This window comes from Gordionus sp. m RMFG-2023, chromosome 2 (assembly GCF_954871325.1).
Source record: "Gordionus sp. m RMFG-2023 chromosome 2, tfGorSpeb1-WG-v2, whole genome shotgun sequence".
NCBI classification, from domain to species: domain Eukaryota; kingdom Metazoa; phylum Nematomorpha; class Gordioida; order Chordodea; family Parachordodidae; genus Gordionus; species Gordionus sp. m RMFG-2023.
In genome coordinates this window covers 31,244,393-31,268,793 of record NC_088776.1, presented here as the reverse complement: position 1 = coordinate 31,268,793, position 24,401 = coordinate 31,244,393, and the positions used below count along the sequence as shown (strand labels likewise).

The 24,401-nt window shown below is 24.7% G+C and overlaps 1 protein-coding gene and 1 long non-coding RNA gene across 6 annotated transcripts in view; both read right to left on the bottom strand.

Moving 5' to 3' along the window:
• Positions 1 to 7,761, bottom strand: part of LOC135923925 (LIM domain and actin-binding protein 1-like) — a 75,816-nt gene extending 68,055 nt beyond the window's left edge. For 3 of the 5 annotated variants that reach the window (XM_065458944.1, XM_065458938.1, XM_065458939.1), the window contains exons 1-2: positions 7,726 to 7,761; positions 1,880 to 2,105 (exon numbers count right to left, since the gene is read on the bottom strand). In XM_065458944.1, the coding sequence (XP_065315016.1) occupies positions 1,880 to 2,105; positions 7,726 to 7,746 (247 nt within the window). In that variant the 5' untranslated portion in view covers positions 7,747 to 7,761. Of the gene's footprint in view, positions 1 to 1,879; positions 2,106 to 6,053; positions 6,097 to 7,018; positions 7,124 to 7,725 lie in introns of those variants that run through there. The other 2 variants (XM_065458941.1, XM_065458940.1) reach the window with 2 other exon arrangements.
• Positions 7,762 to 22,926: 15,165 nt separating this feature from the next.
• LOC135924826 (uncharacterized) lies at positions 22,927 to 23,786 on the bottom strand. The gene is made up of 3 exons (XR_010571420.1): positions 23,698 to 23,786; positions 23,483 to 23,656; positions 22,927 to 23,366 (listed from the first exon to the last, which is right to left on the bottom strand). It is a non-coding gene; the product is annotated as an uncharacterized LOC135924826 (long non-coding RNA).
• Positions 23,787 to 24,401: the final 615 nt, after the last annotated feature.

Sequence of the window (24,401 nt, the reverse complement as noted above, 5' to 3'; positions counted from 1 at the left end):
GGTAAAGTATCAAGCAAAAAAGGAAAATTCCCAAAAAGAAAGTAAAAAGTCCGATCAAAAAAGGAAAAGTGTCAAACAAAAAAGGAAAAGGTCCGATCAAAAAAGGAAAAGTGTCAATCGAAAAAGGAAAATTCCCAAAAGGAAAGGAAAAGCAATCAAAAAAGAAAAATTCCCATTCAAAAAAGGAAAATCGTAATTTTTTGTCAATTATTCTTAAATTTTTATTTATTTTTATTATTCCTTCTTATTTTATTTCTAATTTTTTGCGATTTCATTTATTTTCTTACTGAATCTTTTCTCAATTTATTTCTAACTTTTTGCGATTTTCTTTACTTTATTTTTCTTATTATATCTTCTCTCAATTTATTTTTCTTCTCATTTTTGATAATTCATTTGCATTTTTAAAAAAAATTTATAAATTTTGGTCCATTTTTTTAACAATTCTTTACGTTTTTATTTCATCATACATACAATATTCTTTTTATGATTTTTTCTATTACATACATTTCTAACCTTTTTAATCTTTTCATTTTTAATCTTTATTATTTTGAGCTTTTCTCAATTTTTTTTCTTCTCATTTTCGATAATTTCAATTATAAGAATTTAAAAATGATTATATTTTATTAATTTACATATCGTTTGGTATTACAGTTCAAACTTATTTAATTTTAAAAGGTACATTTATAACCAAACGATTAATTTAATTTAGGAATTGCAATTAAATACAATAATCATTCTTAAATTTTTATTTTTAAAATTATCAAAATGAGAAGAAATTGAGAATAGGTCAAAAAAATAAAGATTAAAAATGAAGAGATTGAAAAGGTTAGAAATATATCTAAAAAATTACAATGAAAAAATCATAAAAAGAATATTGTATGTATGATGAAAAAAAAACGTAAAGAATTGTTAAATAAATGGACCTTAAATTTATAAATTATTTTAAAATATAAAAGAATTATCAAAAATGAGAAGTAAAAAAATTGAGAAAAGATATAGTGAGAAAAGATATATTAAGAAAAATAAATTGAGAAAAGATACAAATAAAGTAAAGAAATAGCAAAAAGTTAGAAATAAAATAAGAAGGAATGACAAAAATAAATAAAAATTTAAGAAAAATTGAAAAATTAGTAATTTATTTTAAAAAATTACGATTTTCCTTTTTTGAATGGGAATTTTCCTTTTTTGATTGACACTTTTCCTTTACTTTTGGTAATTTTCCTTTTCCAATTTACACTTTTCCTTTTTTGATTGAACCTTTTCCTTTTTTGTTTGACACTTTTCCTTTTTTGATTGAACCTTTTCCTTTTTTGTTTAACACTTTTCCTTTTTTGATCGGACTTTTTCCTTTCTTTTTAAGAGTTTTCCTTTTTTGATTGACACTTTTCCTTTTTTGTTCGGGCCTTTTCCTTTTATGATTAACCCTTTTCCTTTTTTGATAGGACCTTTTCCTTTTATGATTGAAACTTTTCCTTTTTTGAATGGGTCTTTTCCTTTTTTGAATGGGAAACCCTGTAAGTCCATAATTTTTATCATTGAGTTAGAAGTGGATAATAACTTATTTATTCCCAATATATATAAATAAAAACTAGATTAAAAAATTTTAATTTTTGCCAAAGTTATAGCTTTGTCAAAATTGATCAATAAGGTTTTCCTATATTTGATTTTATAATGTTGATTTTCTCATTTTGAACATTTGCGCAAGTGGATCATTCCAATTCTAGGCCGACGATATCTGAAATCATTATAAATCTTCTGTTTCAATTTGATACGGGGGGGGGGGGGTAATTTTAAAAATCTATTTAAACAAAAAAAATTACGTTCGGTCTGATAAATCAAAAATTTAATAAATAAATAAATAAAAATATCGTTTATTTACCTCTTTTTTGAGATAACATTTCTTGGGTATTAGCTTGCATAACTTGATTTGCTGGTTGGAAAGTTAAATCTTGAAAATTCATCTTAGATATTACTGTTGGCGTTGTTTGATGATCATTGTTTCTGAGCAGAGGGATTCCTCGTTTAACATTTTTGTTTGAAGAATCACTTTGGAATGGATAAATATTTATCTGATTTCCAGACACTTTCCCTTTATTCATAGTCAACTTATAAATAATATAATATTTTAGTTAATTTTTGTATACTCATAAAATCACGAATAAAAATTATACCCTTAAAAAACTTATTTAAAAACAATATAAAATCTTTAGCAGTAAGAAAAATAAAATATATTACTAAATAAACAAAATTATCTGTAAATTAAAATGATATTACCCAGATTTGTACTTATATAGCATTTATTATAAATGTTATTTTTTTAAACTAAAACAAAATTTTTTTTGCAATCAGCAATATCGAAACTGAATTTAATCCAATGTGAACCAATTTTATGTAAAGCAAAACAGCATGATAAGTTCAAATATTGTTAAGAGACCGCACATGAATTATTGATATAATGTTATATGTGATACCATAGGGGTCCATTATTGAAGTATTTAGTTATTTGATTTTATTCGTAACTAGTAGGAATAACCCAATAACGAACAGAATATAAGAAATAACGGATTAACGGAAAAAATTATTCATCAAATAATAACCTTTTCGTTATTCGAAGTTATTTGATTTTTCGAAATTATTCATAAGTGAAATTATTAGATATTATATATTATTCAAAATTATAGTCAATATTCGTAACTAGTCGATATTCGATTTTATTCATAGACTTCGATATTGTTTTTAAATATATGAAATTTACATAAATATTGAAACTTTTAATTTTTTAATTATTGCCATATAAATTAATATTTCATTTTTTCCCTTTTGAAAATATTTTTTCAAAAAAAAATAATTTTCAATTCGAATTGAATACTCGATGAATCAAATAATTATTATTCGTACTCAAACAAAGAAATATTTGATTCGAAAGAATACGAAATAATTATTCAATTCGTAAGAATATAAAATTATTCGATTGATTTGTTTTTTTTGTGGGTTTAACGTCTATATAACGTGCTAAACGGGTAGGTATATGCTCCTTGCGGATGCAAATCCTCACTCTTTAATTCCTTTGTTTCAAATCCCATTTTTTCCACTTATTTTGGACTTCATTTATCCAGTTTAATATGGTAAAATTATCAAAAACATATAAAGATATTGCAAATTAAAAACTATACAAGTTATTTTATAGAACTAAATATTTGTTTCATTTATGGCAAAACTAAAATAACGAAGGCTTTCGGCTTAGGTATCTTTAAACCCCTAAGCCAATGACGCTAAAATCTCATGTAGAGTACTCCCTGATAGTTATCTGCATCGGGCCTAATTTCTCAGGCCCGGCCCGGTTCCCAAAAAGCCCAATTTGAAATACAAATGAAAATTATTTGACCTCCCTATCCGGCCCGAATATATTTAAATATAGAAAAATTTAATACTAAATAAAATATTCTACAAATAAAAATAATTAGCGTCTTGTTTCTTGCAAGAATTTTAAAATATATCAATTTATTTGATAAAATATAATGATATCATATTTACAATTTTATGCCCAACCCAGCCCGAACCCAAATTATTTTTAAAAAGACCCGGTCCTGCCCAACCCTGATTTGCAGATCTCTACTTGTATCATTTACAAGGAAAATTATCAACCCCCCCCCCTCCCTTTCTATAATTTTTTTAAAAATCTCAATTAGATAGCATAATAATAATCCTTAAATTTCATAAAAATATAAGACACGACCAGGGTTGGACAATTCTAAAAAATGCTTGAATGTAAATACAAATACATTCCAGAAAAAGTATTTGATTATAAAAAAAATAATATAAATAAATTAATAAAAAATTTCCAAAATAAGTGTTTAAATACGAATACTTTGACGAATAGTTTTGCACAAATAAATACTCTGACGAATACTTTTTGCAACTCGATTTTTATACTACTACTATAAAAAATTTCCTAATTTTCCCCCTATTATATAAGTTTTAATATATTTTTTAAAATATATTATATCATCATATCAAAAATGTTCCAATTATATTTTATCTGCAATGATACAAACATTATAAATAATATATTTATTGCGTAATCATTAGAGATCTGCATTGCCTGGTCCGGTTAGGCTGGGGTAAGTAACGTCTAAAAAAAATTTATTTGGGCCGGGCAGGGCAAAATAATTATTAGGCCGGACAGAGAAAATAGAGAATATTTATTCTGGAGTCTAATTTTGTTAAATAATATATTTTTTTTATTTTGCATTTAATGATTAAATTGTAGCCTGCTACTATGATCATTCATTAATAAATACGGTTTCCTTTTCTTAAATTTTCTGTTTATTGCTTTAATAAGAAATCATAAAACTTGAAACCATCTTTATTGATTATTTTTCATTAAATATATCTCTGGATTTTAAAAAAGCTTAATGTCACTTATTTAGATATTTCGAGAGTCTTCATTTTAAATTTTATCATATGGTTACTAATAATTGTAGTAATTCTTGATAATTTCTACGATATAAAGGTAAAGTGTATATATAATATATATAAAACTACCCTATAATTTATAACTATATATTTATAGTTTTAATTTTTTTATAATGACTACCAAACACTTAAGTATAATGATATGTATGCCTTTCTTTAGGCCGTGTCCTGGTTCATCTTATTTCGAAACATATTCTATTTATCAATCCATATAGCTTCCAAAAAAATAAAACCAAAGTTAGCATTTACATTTTATTAATAGCTAGTTATATTTATTTTATTGTACATTTATAATTCCGGTAACTAACTATTAAATTCAATTTTTTTACAGTTCCTGTATTTTTTATTTTTTATCAAATTCATTTTCATATAATTTTAAAAAATTTCTCCAAGATTTATCAGACCTTCCGATTATTGACCTGTCATTAATAGAACTGAACTATATAGGTTATTCGAACAATTTGTTTTAATTTGCATATATTATAAGTTAATCACTATGAAGTTGGTTGTTATCCTACTTGATAAAACACCATTACCAAGGCATGGCATAGACACTTAATTACAAAAAATATAAAATTATATATTGTACTAATAGAACAACTTTTTGAATCTTTAAAATTATGCTCTTTGCCCAATTTTCATTCTATTTAGATTTAAAAATTGAAAAGGTGAACTTATCGATAGTGATTAAGTCTTCCTTAAATAGGCCAGCTTGTACACATTTAAAGAACCAAAATAGGGGGTCCTAAGTTAAAATCTAGCCTGGGCTGAACAGTAAGTTTAAAAATAAAACGAACCAGGACACGTCTTTAGTACTTAATTGTATATTATTTTGATCCGTTTGGTAAAAAGTATAAAGAAAAAAGTCATTGGAAAAAAAATTGGAATTGAATATCTGGTTGGCGTTAGTATATAGTACAGTACTTGAAAATTTAGACATCATGCTTTAAGCATGGTTAGACAAGCTTTTGGAAACACAGATTATGAAAATAATGCTAACCCATAGGTGTTTTATTGCTTTATTGTGCTTGGCAGATGGTTCAAAGAGGAAGAAAAATTAAGAAAAAAATCGTCAAAATTAGTATCATGCCAGAACGGAGAATATTGAAGTTCTAAGTATCTGGTTTATGTTAATATTTAATGCCTTAATTAGTTCTTCAATCATTTTTGCCAGCCATAAAAAAGTAACCGAAATACAAGCCAAATAAAAATGATGATATATATTCCTTAGTTAAATCAGCCAAACATTTGATGAAATTTATATCAATAATTAATGAGTATCTATTATTGCTTCTCGTTTTGTAGATAGTTTAAAGAACAACGCATTATTGGCAAAATAATTAAAAAACAAAGCATTATTGCCAAAAAAATTCCAAGAAGCAACATGATAGAAGTAAAATTGAAGCACTAAATATCTGGGTGAACTAATATTTAATGCCTGATTGTTCCTACTAATTCATCAATCTGTTTTTGCAGTCAATAAAACAAAATATACTTATAAACGAAAAAAAATAATGGCAAGCCTCAGGCCGATTCTTAAATATAGGCTTTTAAATTGTAATTCAAAATTCAATTACGTCTAAATACATTAAGGTTTCTTTTTCTCCAATTCAAAATATTGTTATCTTATGATTCTATGATCTTTATAGATATTACATTATATTTTGAATCGAGTTATATTTTCATTTTGATATGAATCTACATCACATGAAGTCTTGAGCATTAAGTTTACCAATATCAATATCTAATGCATAGCAAGTATTTTAGTTGAATCTTCAATCTGTTTTGTAAACAGTAAAAAAATAATATAAAGTTATGATCAAAATACGAATTACCAAATTGTATATCAAGAATCAAGATAAAATGAAGGATCTAAGAATACTAAAACAATTATAATAAAAAAATTAAATAAACGAAAAATCTAAAAAGATTACTATCATTATAAAAATAAATTTTTATCATATTTCAAATATGAGACTCGATGGCTGTAGCTTTTCATATAATTTTTAGTAAAGATAGAATAATAAAGGAGTCAAATAGACTTTATGGCATCTTTGGAAAATGCGATTCCAAAATAAGATGGATTGGTTACGGTGAAATTGAAAACAATTATAATAGCTTATTTTTAACTCAAGCGCTAATTTTAAACTAGTGTTAGGAATTGAATGCTGATGCTAAGTGTTTTACAATGGATAGAAAAGGTCAAATGGAGATCTCATACAATTATAGCATCTTTGGGAAGCGCCTCGTTTATTTTATTTTTAAATATAATTTATAAGAAATAATTTATATCTAAAATAGATTATTATAAATGTGTCTATCACTATAGTATTGTTTATTTATTTGATTTTTAAGATTTCTTCAGCACTTTATTTGAATAGAAAATAATTAGATAAATTAGATTAGTCCAAAGTTATCTAAAATTTTTTGAATTTATATAGTTTTTAAGTATTAATAATTATTAGATATAATTACTAAATATTAAAAAGCAATATAATACACTTACTTATTCAGATAATTTTACTATATAATAAGAATTTACTTTTGAAGCCCTATGAATTATATATTGTTCATCATAAAAAAAAAATTTATATTGTTATTATATAAAAAGTTTTCATTTCTAATTTTAATATAAAACAGATGGAAGTAATGACAAATATTTTAATATTTATCAATATCGAAAAAAAATATATTCAGAAAAATAATTTTTCAAATCATAAAAACTATTATTTTTTTAATCTATCATTAAAATCTTATATAAACTTAAATTAAAGGTCGGGACCTCAAGGGACTCTAAATTTGTCCCTGCCTTAAATGGCTTTCTGCCATTGATAAGTTTATCATTAATAATATTGCATACCTAAATTCAGCTCATTCATTTATGAATTGTCAGATATCTCCCTTTCACTCTCACGAATGATATTCTTCCCTATAAAACGGGGAAGCAGAATACCGCAGGTGAGCTACCGAACTTAAACCCGGAGTAGCGAATCCTAGTTTTTGGATTTATTTTTCAAACCAAAAACCGTTCCTGAATCCTGTTTAGATAAATTTTGCAAATCCGAATTGTCATCAGTTCTATTTTTTGAACCCAGGTTTAAAGCGTTTCAGTGAATTTATAATAAAAAATATTTAGATATCTTGAATTATAAATATTAATTATAGTTATAATTAGAGAATTTATTAAATTCGGCCACCTTGTACAGATATTAGATTATTGGACATATAAATATATTCATTAAACATTACCCTTTGTGATTTGTTTTTCATTACAAAGATTATTAATAAATGAAAAATGACAATGAACATTAAAAAGCAGATATAATTTTTAAAAATAAAACGTAAATATGTTAAATATAGTGACATATGTTTAAGAGTTAATTATTTTATAATTTATATACTATAAACTTTTTGAAATAAATTTGAGTAAGACTTTTTTATTTTGAATTTTCAAAATCCACTTTAAAAATTGAGATATACTAAAATGTAGGACAGTTGTTATAAAATACTTTTAAAATTAAAATTCATTTTTTTTTATTGATAATATTTATATCAGAGACCTGCACCTAAACCAGACCCGGCCCATGTATTTTTTTTAATATACCTGGCCTAAAAAAATTTTCAATACTCAGCCCGGGCCTAAAATATTTTCTTTACTAACTATAAAAATTAAGAATAGATATATTATTTTAAAAAAATTCACCATACCAGAAAATAAAAAACCCGGTAAATTTTTCGTTACTTTTTTTAAACCTTAGTCTTGGCTCGCTACTTTTGGAAGTAACGAGCAACACTGCCTTTTGGATATAGTGTAAATCGATAAAAATAATCTCCTTTACTCCACAAGAGAAAAATTGAATTTTTTTAAGCAACTTCATTTTATACCTGCTAACAGGTTTAGAGTAATAGAAAAGTATCACAAAACCATTCTGGACAGTTTTATATATATTTTTTTTTAAAATAAATTCTTTACTTTAAACCGGGTAAAATAGTTTGGGTAGTAAATGATTATTACAAAACGGTTGGGATTAGTTTAAAAGGAATTGTTTTAATTTTCATTATTCCACAACAAATAAATTGAAATTTTTAACTAACAAAGAAATTAAAATAGATAATAAAATTTGGTTTATCTTAAAGTTTTAATATTTTTACTCAAAGGTAAATTATAATTGGCATAAATTATTTTAAACTACTGAAGGTTTGTAATACTCATCTATTGGGCCAAAAATTTTATCAAGTTTAAAATCTATTTAAAAATCACTCTTTCTTTCTTGGATTAAAGAAAATTGACATTATCAATTTTAAAATTTTTTCAACGTTTTTGTAATATTATTGATTACTTTGCCAAGTCTAAAACAAAATTGTTTATAAAAAAATCATTTTTTCCCTTGTGTATTCAACATAAAAAATAATATCGCATAAGATATTTTTTATATCCAACATCATGCTTAGGAGTTGAGGGTAACAATAAGAATAGGTTGCAACATATGTTTACCTCATAAATGTAAAGGGTGTGCAGAAGTCCCTGACCCTAAAGGTAGAAATTAGTTTGCTTGTATTTCAAATTGTTCCGCCAATCGTCACAGTAAAATTAATTATTATCTCAATTAAATTAGGCTTGGCCAACTCTTAGAATCTCTTGAACCCTTATCTCTGTTCCATAGGCTTAGCTAAGATTGTGACAAGGAGGGGGGGAGAAGGTGTCACTATTTGATGATAGTTTTCCCCATAAACTTATTGGAGGTCTTTTGGTACACTTATTTTAGGCCTTTGGTTATAGTAATTTTCATAAAAATTTTGGTTTTCACTATTTGTAGAAAAATGCTCTCTTTTTAAAAAATTTGCATTTCAGGCATTATTTTGCAGATTAGAGTGTTGGTCCTGTGGGGGGATGCCTAAGTTGAGGTATTGTCCCACAGCGGTTTTAACATCAAATAATAACGCGTTTTTATCGGTGCGGGGAGATGGAGAACAGGATAAAAACTCTATAGAAAGATAATATTTAAGGAGGGTGATGTTGTATTATTGTACTTGGTATTTTTTAAATTTGTATATTTGAATATTATTGTATTTGGTTTTTTTAATTTGTATATTTGAATAGTTATTGTACTTGAATATTTAAATTTGTATTTTGATTATTATTGTATGGTAATTTTTAAATTTAATATTTAGTTTTTATATTTTAGTATATTTGAATATTTATTTTTTATTTTTAAATTTCACTTCTACAACATTCACTTTACTATTTTAACAATCTCTGCAAATTCTCTCGGAATATCTAACAATTTCCTCTTAATCCATACAATATATTTATTAACGTTATCTCGGAACGTAACATAAGTAATTATGGAAGCAATTTTATTCACAAACTATCAGGTTCAGGAGAGTTTTTATATATTTTTCATATGCGAATGATATGTTCAGAAAGATTCCATGTAAATTCGGGGCAAAAAATTTGACGCACGACAATTCAGCGCGGCGTTAATTAGGTGCAGCCTCAACTCAGCGCTGCCTCGATTCGGCGCGTATCTAATTCAATTAAAATTTATTATGAATTTATTAGTACAAAATAAAAGAATGATTAAATAGTGGTCATTTAGAATGTTTGTCCTATTAATTATTTCTTCACATTTTTTTTTATTTACTAAATTTGTAATATCAATAAAAATTCAATAACATCAAAAAAAATTAACAAACCAATATTTACACCGATTTCTTTGGTGGACCAACTTGCCATGTAAGATATGTTGATTATTGACCTGCATCGGGCCTAATTTTTCAAGCGGCCCGGCCCGAAATTTTTTTTAAAAAAGTTTTGCGGCCCAGCCCGAACCCGAAATTTTTTTAAAAAAGTTTTGCCGGCTCGGCCCGAACCTGAATTTTTTTTTAAAAAAATTTACTAAAAAATTAATTTTTATAATTACTCAAAATAAAAGACTTATGTTATATATCGCTTAGTTTCAATAAATAAAATCAAATATTTTTGTTTTACATAAAAAATTCAGTATAAAATTGATAAATTAAGATATATTTAAAAAAATTCCCAAGGTCCGACCCGATCCGGCCCAAATTTTTTTTTAAAATATTAGGCCCCGTCCAAGCCCGATTATTTTCGGGCCGGGTACGTGCCGGGCACTGCCGGGTCTTACCTCGCAGACTATAATGTTGATATAAAAGATCAAATTATTTAAACCACAGTTTCAAACTCTTAAGTACAGCTGTTCAGTTCGGTTCGGTTTTTAGTTTAAAATTTTATAAAGATTTTGTTCCATTTCGGTTTTTTTAAGAATAATTTAGGTTAGGTTCGGTTTAGAATTTATAACGGTTCTTTTAGGTTCGTTCCGGTTTTTATAAATTTGAATTTTTTAAAATATTCCTCTTAGAGAAAAATCTTTTGATCATGAAGACTATTTCTTATCTAATTAACTAGTAATTTGACTAATCTCTATTAAATTGAGTATATAAAACAATAAACTTGGTATTTATTGATATGGAAATAGCTAAGTATAAAAAATTTTAATTTGATAAAAAATCACGAATTTAAATTGCCCCCAAGGAAAATTACAATTTCAAATTTAGGTTAATAATTATTAATTATTTAAAAAAAACTGTTGTGAACTGTTTAAATTGGTTCAAGAATATTTATATCAGTTAGGGTCGCTCTTATTATATTTTTTTACAAAAGTTCGGTTAGGTTAGAAAATTAATGGTTTGTTCCTATTTCGCGGTTCGGTTCGAAACCCTGATTTAAAAATGATATTTATTTTTTATAATTAATGGAATTATTTTCTAGATTTTTACTAAATCTATAAAATGAATCAGTCTAGAAAATCTATTTTTAAGTCAATAATTATTTTCTAAATTAATACAATCGCTGGATATAATTGGAAAATAATCTCTAATTTTCTTTTGTTAATTCCTAACTTCTAAAAAATAATTTTAATTTTGTGAATCAACATATATAACATGATAAATTGGTCCCCAAAGAAATCAGAGTAGGTGAGACCAGCTAATCGGCGCAAGGTGCTTGTCGGTTGAATGAATTTTATTTTAAAACCAGTAACAATTAAAAATTAAAATTTTGTTCTAAAATAGAAATCTATAATATCCATAATTGGGTATGAAAATAATTTATTTTAGCAATTTGAATTTTTATCTGTCATGACTTGGTTTTGACGAGAATTACAATATTTTCACCTAATATTATTAGGTTGTATTAAAAAATTTAAAGTTTAAGCATTACAAAATGGACATTATATGATTATACATCTATTTTTATATTTGGAAAAGTTTCAGATAGATATATAATGCTTATATATATGTTAATATCATATTAGCCATATTACAACCACTGAGATTAGTAGAATTAGTAGCGTCACTGGGGGGGGGGGGGGCGTAGGTGCTATTACCCCCTGAAAAAATTGAGTAGCCCGCTAAAGTGAAAAAAAAATTTTTCTTAATGGCTTCCTAATATCCCACTGAACTAGAAAAATTTTTTGATAGCTTCCTGAACAATTTCTTTCATAATTCTATAAAGTATTATGTATAGATTTGATTTTATTATTTAAAAATTAATTAGACTATCTAAATTTTTATTAAATAAGTGCTATTTTAATCATAAGATTAGTTTAATTCATATAAATTATATTTTATTATTTAAAAATTAATAAGACTATCTGAATTTTTATTAAATGAGTCCAATTTTATTTATTAGACTAGATTGAATTAGAATAATACATATAAATTATATTCACTATATTAGCTTGCAATCAAATTCTGTGTTTAAAATGGAATATCAATATCACTCATAATGTCTAAATATTAATTTAGCATTAACAGTTGAAGCTTAATTGATTTTTATTATTTAAATTATTTTTTAACCCTAATTAGATATATATACTTATTTATAAATTGAAATTAACAAATTTAATATTGTAATTATCCGAGTTCAAAATCACTAATCAACTATATTCATTTTTAAATTTAATTACCATGCCTCTTCCTAAAAATATTTTTAAGGTTTAAGTATAAGAGATTTCTTTATAAAAAGTAACATATAGTTGATAATTCTCTATTAAATATAATTGGTTATATAATATTATGTAAAATGTCAATTTTACAGACTTGTCATAAAATATATCACAGTTAATATTTTAATAAATTTTACTAATAAAAGCTTTTGATATAAGTAACAATTTGCATTCAATTCTTTAAAGCCATCTATTTATTTAAAAATATAACATCTTATTATTCATCTCACAATGGATGTAATCTTATTAGTTATCTTTACTTCTCTTTTTTTTACGTGTTTTTAGGAATATTTTTCTTCTTTGAAAAACAGTTTTTAGTTAAATTTTTAATATGAGTATATTTTTGATATTATTACAAACTACTCTTTCTTTTAAGTTATAATATTTCAATGGTGCGACAATAATATAGATCATATCACTTTGTTACTTATTTCATAGATACAAAATGTTTAATTTCTAATATGGCATCCTTACCGTGTGAATAACTTAAGGTTCAATATATTTGCATAATTATTTCTTCTAAACATTTTTAGTGTTTAGGTTTTATCAATTTATATAACATAATAAATTATGAATATAGTTTACATAGTGAGTGTCATGCAATGACATATATGTCATTGGTGTCATGGCTATGATTGCAAATTTACCAGCATCTATTATTTGCTTAGCTATGTAGTTTAAGAATATTACTCCTGGTGCTGAGATCATTTGATTACATAATTTAGATGAGCAATAATAATCAACTGTCTAGTTGTTTATTTATCATTAAAATGGAAAGATAATATATTAGAAATATAATATCTCACAATAATTTTCTCAATTGCTCATCTAGCTTCTGAATGTCATCTAAGTCTAACCACCATATCGCCTTAATCTAATACCTAATAAATTCATTTGGAAAATTTATTTTTAAAATATATTTGGTGACTATTATAAATATTCTATAGCCTAGTCGGCTAGAGCGTCGCTTACCAATTCGATGATTCTGGCATAGGCGTAGCCAAGTAGTGGGCAAGGGGAAATCCCCCCCCCTTCAGAAATTTATCACTTTTTGTGAATGTCATTATAAACTAATAAAAAATACCCCCCTTGTCTTCCCCCTATTCCCTGACCCCCAAAAATGTATGCATATATCTTAAACAATAATTTGAAAGAAAGAATGTAAAAGTTGATATTTTTTTATAAAACTATTCATCATAATTTATACATTTTTGGAAAAAAGCATTTATATATAAAAAGGTGAACCAAAAATGATTTTTAAGAAATGGAATATAAGCCAAAGATAAGTCTTAAGAGAAAAGTGAAATGTATTATAATTATTAATAATAAATTACTAAATAATATAATATATCAAATATAATTTTTTACAAAGTGAGTAATTTTAATTTATTTATCTTAATAAAAGTAAAATATAATTATAAAACTATTGATAAAATTATATCAAAAATTTAATAAAAAAATTATAGCACAATACAAACAGTGGAATGTTATATAGATTTACAGCATATCTAATTTTATCAATTACCATATGACAATCAAGTAATTTTTACCAATATAGCGAATTTTATATTTTACAGAAAACTATAAAATATTGATAAGGTCAGAAAATATCTTTTAAAGACATTGTGGGATGAATAATATAACGATTAATTTATAATATCCTATTTAATTTAAAATATTTAGATGGTGTTAAATAATTGAATGCAAATTGTTGCTATAATTATTATCAAGAGCATTGATTAGTAAAATTTGTTATAATATTAACTGTAATATATTCTCTAACTCTCAAATATGTCTGTAAAATGGAATTTTACTTAGTATTTTGTAACTAATTCTATATAATAGAGGAATATCAACTATATGTCTACTTACTTTTTATAAATAAATTTATAATACTTGTTTGGAATAAATTATTACCATGCTTTTATATTAATGTATATATAAGATATTTATTATATTTTATATAAACTAATAAAAATATATTTCATATTTGTTCCAGACTTACTTTTTTTTATTAAAATTAACCTCCTATCTTGTAAAAATATTTTATGAGTATATATAGACTAAGGTAACCCGGCCGAAGGCCGGCCAAAATCAGGCCGAATACCGCCCCAAATAAGGTCTGGGGGTGAAGCCCCTAGTAATTTGTTAATTCCCCCCCCCCTTAGGAAAATCCTTGCAATGCCTATAGGTTCTGGGATCAAATCCCAACAAAGTTCAGATATTTTTCTTATTCCAACTTGGTGATTACGAGGCCGGACTCGACCACGTGATTCCGTTATAATATATGTTAAATAATAAGAGTCTTATTACATTTTAATAAATTTTAGTCTGTATTTAGCAAATTAGGTTAGTATTTAAAATTGCTATACGTTGACTTGGCAGTATTTATCATTATCCCATATAGTCTTATGATTTGGATTAGTCGTTTAAATTATCCTCTTTAAGAATTATTGATTTGGTTAGGCCTATTTTTCCTTATTAGTCAATTCTATAAAACATTGTCTAAAATGGTAACACAACGTTATATTTAATGACCTTTTGTCAATATAGGTTGCTAGAATTATGTCGTCCTGATGATTTTTAAAAACCATTATCAATTGAGGTTAACCTTATTTATCACTTGTAATTCTTTAGACAAAAATCGCAATCGAAAATACTTAATGAATAAATATTTTGTATTAAAAAATAATATATTTAGAAATGTCTTGTATTGTTTTATTATTTGTATACATTATAAATGGCAGAAGATGAAATTTAGAATTGTTCAGAGTTAGCAAATTTCAATTAAAAGTGTATAATATATTAATATAAAACTCAAGGCCAGGCAAAAGCGGTCCGAAGGCCCGCAAAATAGAAAGTATGGGGGGCTTCGCTCCCCCCCCCCCCTATATTTTTATTTAGTTTAGCCCCGAGATGGTAGAGGCTAGTGAGGCCCCTGAGTAGATTTGTGGCTTGTTGGAGCAATTAATCAATTATTTTTTATAATATTATTGTGGTATGTAATTATATATGCAAAATTCAAAATAGAAAAATTTTTACTAAAAGGATTATGAAGAAGCTATAAAACTGTAGAAAAATGATGAATCAAGAAATTTATCATCTATTACAGGTTAAAATATAATATTTTATAAATGTAATATATAAAATAATTATTATTATATAAATTTATTAATGTAATTTTCATAATATATTTCAATTTTAATAAAATATAAGACCTAAATAAATATCTTGCAAATTAAGATCTTCATATATATATAATATATTGTGATATAAATATTATTGTGATATATATAAATATTGTGATATATATAAATATTATGATATATATTGTGATATATATATACTGTGATATATATATATTGTGATATATATATTGTGATATATATATTGTGATATTGTAATAGATATAATATATATTGCATAAATAAATTTTAGCCTGATAATAGGATCAAGTATTTAAAATTAATTATATCTAGCAAACATATTTATATATCTATCTATTATAATTGACAATATAATATGATTCAAATTAATACATTTTATTGGATATGAACATTTTAGTTTTCAGGATATAATTTTGGCCTGATAATAAAATCAAATGATGTTATATACTTAAATATGTAATTAGATAAATTTTGAGTAAATTTATTATTTATTTTATTACCTGCAAATTTTTTTTAAAGATATTATAAAAAATATAAAATGGCTGGCAATATGTCCAAGATAGACCAAGATAATAAACAAAAATTTTTGAGGAGGATGAAGAAAATAAAATTGCTTAATATTTTTCATGTAGTAAAACGTTTTATGGTTTATCTGTTAAAAAGGTATTAAAAAAATCATAATAATATTATTTACATATTAGATAAAGATTCAAGCATATTGTCATGCTATTCAATTATACAAAACCCTGCCAAAAAAAAAAAATATTTTATTTGTTATAGTTGTAAATAGAATATTATATAAATAAAACATCTACTTAAATTTATATTAAAATCTGAATTTTTTTTTATTTCATAAGAAGCCTAATAAACTACTTGATTTGACTAGCCCCATCGATAACCACGATTTCGAGACTCCTAGGTTCAAAAAATGACTTTTACTAAAACATTTTTAGAGAAAAAATTATTAATTATTTATAAAATATAACAGGTATTGAATGGTATTTTGTATGATCTTATACGATCATTATTTTCGAATGACGATTTTGACAAAAATTACGCCGACTACCTATAAATATTTGTTTATAAAATGAATTTTTTTTGATATCCAACCCTCAACATGACTTCTATTTAATGATCCCTTCGTTTTTTACTAATAAATTGCAACTGTATTAAATACGCGCCGATTTGAAGCCGCGCCGAATTGTCACTGCACCGAATTGACGCCTCACTGAATTGACACTGCGCCGAATTGAAGCTGGAATAATTTTAAGATTTTGAACTTTTATTTTTTAATTTTTTTCAAGTTGTTCATTTCATTTTTATTGTTTTTAATTTTTTAACCTTTAATTCTAAATATTTTTTTGCTTTAATTTTATGATTTAACTTTGTATTTAATTTTGTTATTTGATGAAATAAATGAAAGGATGATTTATTCAAAGGTGTTTAATTTTATATATAATTCTTTCTATTTTAGGTTATTAATTTTATTCATTGCCATCTCAATTTTTTCTCCAAGATTTCACTAAATATTACAAACGTCATGATATAGGAACAAGAGTAAAACTTTATTTAATGATTTAAGTATTTTAATTTAAATAGATTAAAAATGTATATATTTACACGGACAAAAAACAGTAAACATTGTATGTATTGAAAATTATATGGTATAAATAATTATAAGAATTATGAGTTTATAAAAAATATTTCGATATTTATAAACGTGTAACTAAAAATGAAACTAATTAAATAATTTTTATATTTTTTAATGCTGTTTTTCATTTTTCACATTCCATTTTATTTACAAGCCATTATTATAGTTTATTAATTTCAATATGATTGTTTATATTTTAATTTATTAGATTAACATAAGTATGGATATTATTATTTCATCATCATCTGATTCTGAAAATTTATTGCCCAAATATGTTAAACATTTTACAGTAACATCCTATACTGAAGGAACTAATTCAATAGTGCCCAAAAAGTACTATATCAGTTTTAAAATCTTCAATCTCCAATTTTAAGACATTTGATTTTAATATTAATTATTTTCTTTTATATAATATAACTAAGTAACTAGTTAATAATTTATTTTAGATTGTTCTAAGTAAAAATCATTAAATTTTATATATCATATACATAGATAGAAATTGGTTGATTTCATTTAGAATTTATTTTTAATGTCATTTTTTAAATTATAATCTTATCACTATTATTTTAATCAGGGATTTAACTTTTATATGATATATAAAAGTTTTAATATAAAAATGATTTCTATGAATCTACTATACCTAGGATTTTATATTTTTATTTACAATATAAAAATGCTATAAATGATAAATTTAATATTTTTATAAATAGAGTAGAGAATGGATGAGGAGGATAACTAATTCAATTTTTTGAAACCAAAGGACAAAACAATAAATGTTCTTAATAAATTCCCCTCTTTAAAAAAGTTGCTTATTAAAGTATAATACCGCAATCCCCTCATCTGCCCCTGTAGAATGTGTTTTAATATAGCTAATGCCATATTAACTGCCAAGCGTTCCTGTATAAGATGAAAATTTTGAAAAACAATTGTTATTAAAAATTAGTAAGAAAATTTTTTTATAAATAAAATTATCTTTTATATTATATTTTATTGTATTTATTTACAGCAATACATTATTTCCTATTTCATTATAAATTTAATAGATAACCCTCTCTTAATAAATTTACTCTAACCTTAGCTTACCCCCCGGAAGAAAACTGGATGCAATCGTTCTTACACCTCCCCCCTCGGTTAATAAATTTAATTATTTAATTTTACAGGGGGAACTGCGCTTCCATACCGTCCACTTTTATAGGCCTGATAATCACTTTTGCCAGTCTTCCGTTAGGCCCACCTGTAAAATATTCAATCTTTATTTTTTAATATAATAATAACTTTTTTATAGTTATTATGCCAACTTGGATTTATTTTATTAAAAAATTTGTTTACTCATTCTTTATCGTAGAAATAAGCATAACTATATTTTATTTTGGATTCCTTGTTGATAAATTTAATAAAAAATTTCATTTATAACATCAATTTTACTTTAATTTTTTTAATTAAATATTTTCCATTATTCTTAAGATTGTTATAAAAAATGATCGGTTGAGCCCAATGACACTCGATCCCGCTCCAAGTTTTTAATTTAACCCGGGCCCTGTCCGAAATTTTTAATTTATAAACAAAAATTAAAATTATTTCAATGAAATTAAATGAAGTACTAATCACTAATTGCTTTTATCATTATCACAGAAATTCTAATTATCATTATCACAGAAATTCTAATTATCATTATCACAGAAATTCTAATTATCATTTTCCTAAGAGAAAACATTATATTTGAAGAAATTAACATAGATTTGTCTATTTATATTATTAGAATAAGACAGAATTCTCTTTTATTTTATTATTATAAATTGCATTATATTTTTCCTCATTTTAACCAAAAACAATTTTCCTTTTATATCTTTTTTTTTAACAATCAAAAAATAACCAATTATGTAAAATAAATATGTTCGATTAAATTTAAATACAAATTGATATCAAAAAAATGTAATGTTAATATGATATAAAAAAAAATGTTAATATATAATAAAAATTATTTCACCGAAAGGGATAACAAACAAAATCAGATTATTTAACAATTTTAAATTTTTTAGCCCAGATTCGGGTCAACTTGCAGGGTTTTTAAAATTGGTCTCTATTCACTTTGACAGAGTTTTAAACCTGGTAAATTTGTTAGAATTTAAAATTTAAAAATAAAATCCGGCAAAAAAAAATATGGGCCCTGCACATCCCAAAGGTTACAAAATGAGTTTCCAAAATATTTAAAAAGACTAAAAATATATTATTTATGAACTAATTATTATAAAATAGAAAAAATGTACAAATATCAAGGGAATTTTGATATTTTCTATTAATTATATTAATCATTTGTCATATATAAATAAATTTATATATAAATTACTATTACATTCGTGGCAATATTTATGCGAAATTGCATTCGTGATGTTTTGGTGGTAATGCATTCGCGGAAATATTTTTTAGTGGTAATCGACACTCGCGGGAAAAGATTTGCCGTATTGATGTAATACTATATGTTGTATTGAGATATGAAATCCATGGAAATTCAGAATCTCAATTTTAAATCATTTACTAGAGGGTATTTTTAAATGTTTAAAATCTGTTTTGACCGGAAAAGTATTTCATAATGTATAGTGACCACACTGTGAATTTCAGATAATGTTCATATGATTTGAACAAGTCTTCAAGTCTTCATTTTATGGAAAAAGTGGTATGAAATTTATATAGGTATCCTAAACATGCTGGAATACATTTTCATTAATCAAGAATTTTAAAAATCTTCCTCAATAAATGATTTAAAATTGCGAGATTTCGCACCATATCCCAATGACATACATTTAAACCATTGATTTTTTAAAAAAAGGTCTTCAGATTTTTTTAAAGGTTGGATTTTATATAAGCAAAGATCGCCAGCTATAAATAAAATTTCTATTTATGTGATTTCTTTATATTTTTAATTAAATACATGAAAAAGTTACATTTTAAAAGGGTAGTTATGGAATGAATAATAAAATATGTTGAAGAATAGTATAAGTTCAAATTTAATGTCATTTATCTTTTAGCTCATTGAAACAATAAGCATATTTACATATGGTATTACTCTATGTATTTCTGTTATTTAGTTTATACATCTCTCAATTTCCAATTTTATTTTTGGGTCATACAATATTCCTTTATAGAAGTTGCAGGAGTAAGTGATGTTAATAATATGTAGACCTGAGCGCCGACTAAACTATCGGCGGCCGGGGCAATTTTCAAAAAATCCTATCGAAGGCCGGCGGCGCGCCGATTTTTAGCCGCCGTCAACAAATTCGGCGTAAATCGGCACAGTTATAAATTTTTATAACATAAATTTTTTTAATTGCTTATTATTTAAAAAAAATACGGATATACATTACTCTACAGATATCTCGGCATATTTTTTAATATTTATTTAATAGAAAACTCATTATAAATGCAAAATCGATTTCGTAATTTTATAATTATCATGTATAAAAATTATTTTATTTAAATTTTCGGGATAATAATCATCCACTTGAATTTAACGTCAATCCAGCGGTAGAGAAAACTCTTTCACTAGGTGTGCTAATTACCCGAATGCAAAGATTTTTTGGCGAGCCTGGCAAGATTGGGAAGTTTACTCTTCTTCTCTCTCCAAAAATTTAGAACGTCCATATCTTGTGAATATCGTTTTCCAAGAAAACTGTAGCATTCTTTTTCTAAGTCACCTAACTTGGAATCATAATTTATATTTGTTGAATGTTTATTTGCCAATTTTGTCAAATACTTAAATTAAATAATTCATCTTGATCCTCCTATACCAGATTATCATTATTCTCTATAAGTTTAAGATGTTTTATTATAAATTCTGAAGCTGAACAATTTTGCTCTATTAAATACTTTGATACAATTGTCAATTTTTGAAATCTTGGATCTAAAAGAGAAGCCAATACCAAGATAATTTTAATTAAAAAATAAAAGAATATACTTATATATTATTACTTGCAGATTACACACCGAAAATCGTAACGCAAGTTTTTTTAGCATATTTTCTTTAAGTGAAATGATTTCAGAACTATCACTATCATTTACTATTAAATTTGTTTCAATTTCACTTGTAAAAAGTAACGCCAAGTTTAAAGTAGGCCCTTTTTGTAAAGAAATTCGACTGTTTCTTTAAATTTTGAAACTAATCGTTCTTCTACCAGCTCAGATTCATAATTTGAGAAATTCAAAACATTATTAATTAAATTCTTATTTAATCCAAATATGCTTTCTAGCATATACTATGCCAACATGTTGGGACATTTAATTTTAAGGTTTTCATATGTGTAGAATTATTGTTATTATCATTGGAATTGCCAATTTGAAAACGGGTATCTGGGTATAGATCAATGCTGTCAAGATATGTTAAATCTATTGTACGTACTTAGACATTTTTTTGATCTTCCTCGAATTCAAATTCAACCTCTGCAGTTTTATATCTTAGAGCAGTAATAATTTCTATAATTATTTTGCAAAAAATTTTCCAGACTATAGATTTTTTATTATCCAGAGTTAGGATACTAAAATTATTTATAGAATTATTAAATGTAGATGCATCCATTTTAAAAATATGTATAATTATGGTAACTTTTGGAATTTTAGATTGATTGAATTCTATAATGAATTCAATATAATTATGATTTTAAATAAAAATTCATCAAAATCCTTATTGACATTAAAAAAATTACAAGAATGATGCTGACCAATTATTAGAATAAAAAGGCATGAAATGTGAAAGAAATTTCTATTGGCGGCACACCAGCATGATTTTCTTAAACGGCGGCATTTTGGGTGTAACTAAAAAAGGTCAGTGGCCAGCGCACAGGTCTAATTATATGTGAATCATCAGACTATTTTGTTGTGCTCAAAGAATTTAGAAATTTTTGCATAAAAAAAATCTTGTAACAAAGATCTATCATTAGCAAAGCATCTTATATTTTGTATCTTTTTGTTATTATAATAAGATACTTATATCATCATTTTTTATTTTCTAAGGATCTGCCCAACTCTGGTTATTGACTGATACCTATCATAATAGCAAGGACCAAACCATAATTATTATTTACAGAATAAACTCAAGTGTTAAAAGCTATCCAAACCTGGCCTAAAATTGTTTAAACCATATCATAACTCTTTTAGAGATTATTATAATCAGTTTATATATAAGTGTAGTAATTATTTTTGGATGCTTTTGTATATTCCTATTTGACAATGCCAACAACCCAAGTTAATTTATAAAAGTGTTCTCTATAGATATAATTGAAAATATTTCAATCGTTTATGGCTTAATAATATTTTTTAGGGAATAATGATAGAAAAATTTGTAAATATGTTTCTTTAAATAATTCTAATAAATTTGTATGTAAAAATTTTGAACCACTTTTTAATGGTTCAAGCCAAACCATTTTATGAACTAATATATGTTAGAGTTTGAAACTGTATATCAGTGGAATTGGTTAAAAAGATGGTATTGGTATATCTTTTTATATATAATTTTGAAAATGATTTGGATTAATAAAAATAACCTATGATCCAGGTTCAAAGCCCCAAATAACTAGAGTTGATAATTTATACTTCGTCCTTTATTAAAAAATTTAACATGCATCCACACTAAAATATACATATAATATAAAATTTGTTATTTGAATGTGTAGAAAAATAATTTCAAAAAATTTTGAAATGATTGTAGAGATTTAATTTAAGTAATTTTTTTAATAACTACATTTAAATGCATAATTAAAAAAAATTATTTAAGGAATCAAATAATATAATAGATAATGTTAATAAAGATAATAATATAAAGAATGAAAATATTTATATAAACAAAATTTCCACTATTACAATTGTCCCATTCATCACAAAAACAAAAAGATTTTTCATAGAATTTAGGTTTTTGTCTAACATATGGATCTCCAGGTCTGGATATTTTGTCGGAAGCTTTTCTGCAACCCCTGTATGTGTCTGCAGGAATTTCTTCTCTGTGAGAAGAACTATATATAACATCTAGACAAGCTCTTGTATATCTTGTTTGACCTTTGCAGCAGCAAAAAAAATTATAAAATAATTTGTTTTTTTTTTAAATAAAATTTATATAATAAAAATTGAAATAAGGAATCATCAAAAATATATTTCAAATCCTTATAAAACACCTTCTATTTTTTCAATAATTTTAACACATTTCTGCTTGTCAATCAGCCCATTACAAATTTGAGATTTACACATATCTTTGTCAAAGTCAACTCCACCTCCAGGATAAGGTGGACTTGTGCAAGTGTAACATGATATTGAATTTTTGCGAGTATTATATAAGTTTATTTTAGTACCTAAAATAAAATTGTAGCACATACTTGTACAGTTAATTTACCAAAAATAATAAAACAAATACATATTTTAGAGATCATTTTAGTAACTTTTTATTAGATGGCCCTTTACCGAAACCGCATGTCACGAGAATGATTATATTAGATATCTGATATGTCAGAAATCATTTTAAGGGTTGTATGAACTGAATAATAATAATTTTTCATTAACAATCTTAAATTAATTGGTATCAATACAAGATTTTAAAAATCCCATTTATAAGTCTCATAATACTATTATGACACTTAACAAAAAATGATCAAAGGATGGTTCAAATTTAATTGATTATTTTAAAATTCAAATTTGAATCTAACAGAAAAAGGTGGAGTTTTTTTAATGTTAATGATAACTATTGGAAAAGATATGCAATTATATTTTTTCATTACCCCATTCTAATCAATTTTGAAACGACTAGATTTGAGAATTGCTAATTTAATTTCGCCAGTAAATTATTGATCAAAACTTCAAGATTCCGATAATCAGAGTTGTTAAAGGATCGAATCAAAAGAGCGCCGATCCTGATTTCTATCCTAAATTTGTCAATTTTCCCGGATTTATGATCCTGACTTAAATTAAGGATCGTGATCTAGATTTTTTTAATATTCGATCCCGATCCTTTTAAAAATTACTTTTTTACTTAAAAAGCAATAAATAAAATTTTAGAAATTGTATTAAAATATTATTTTTTAAAAAATATCTATTAACATC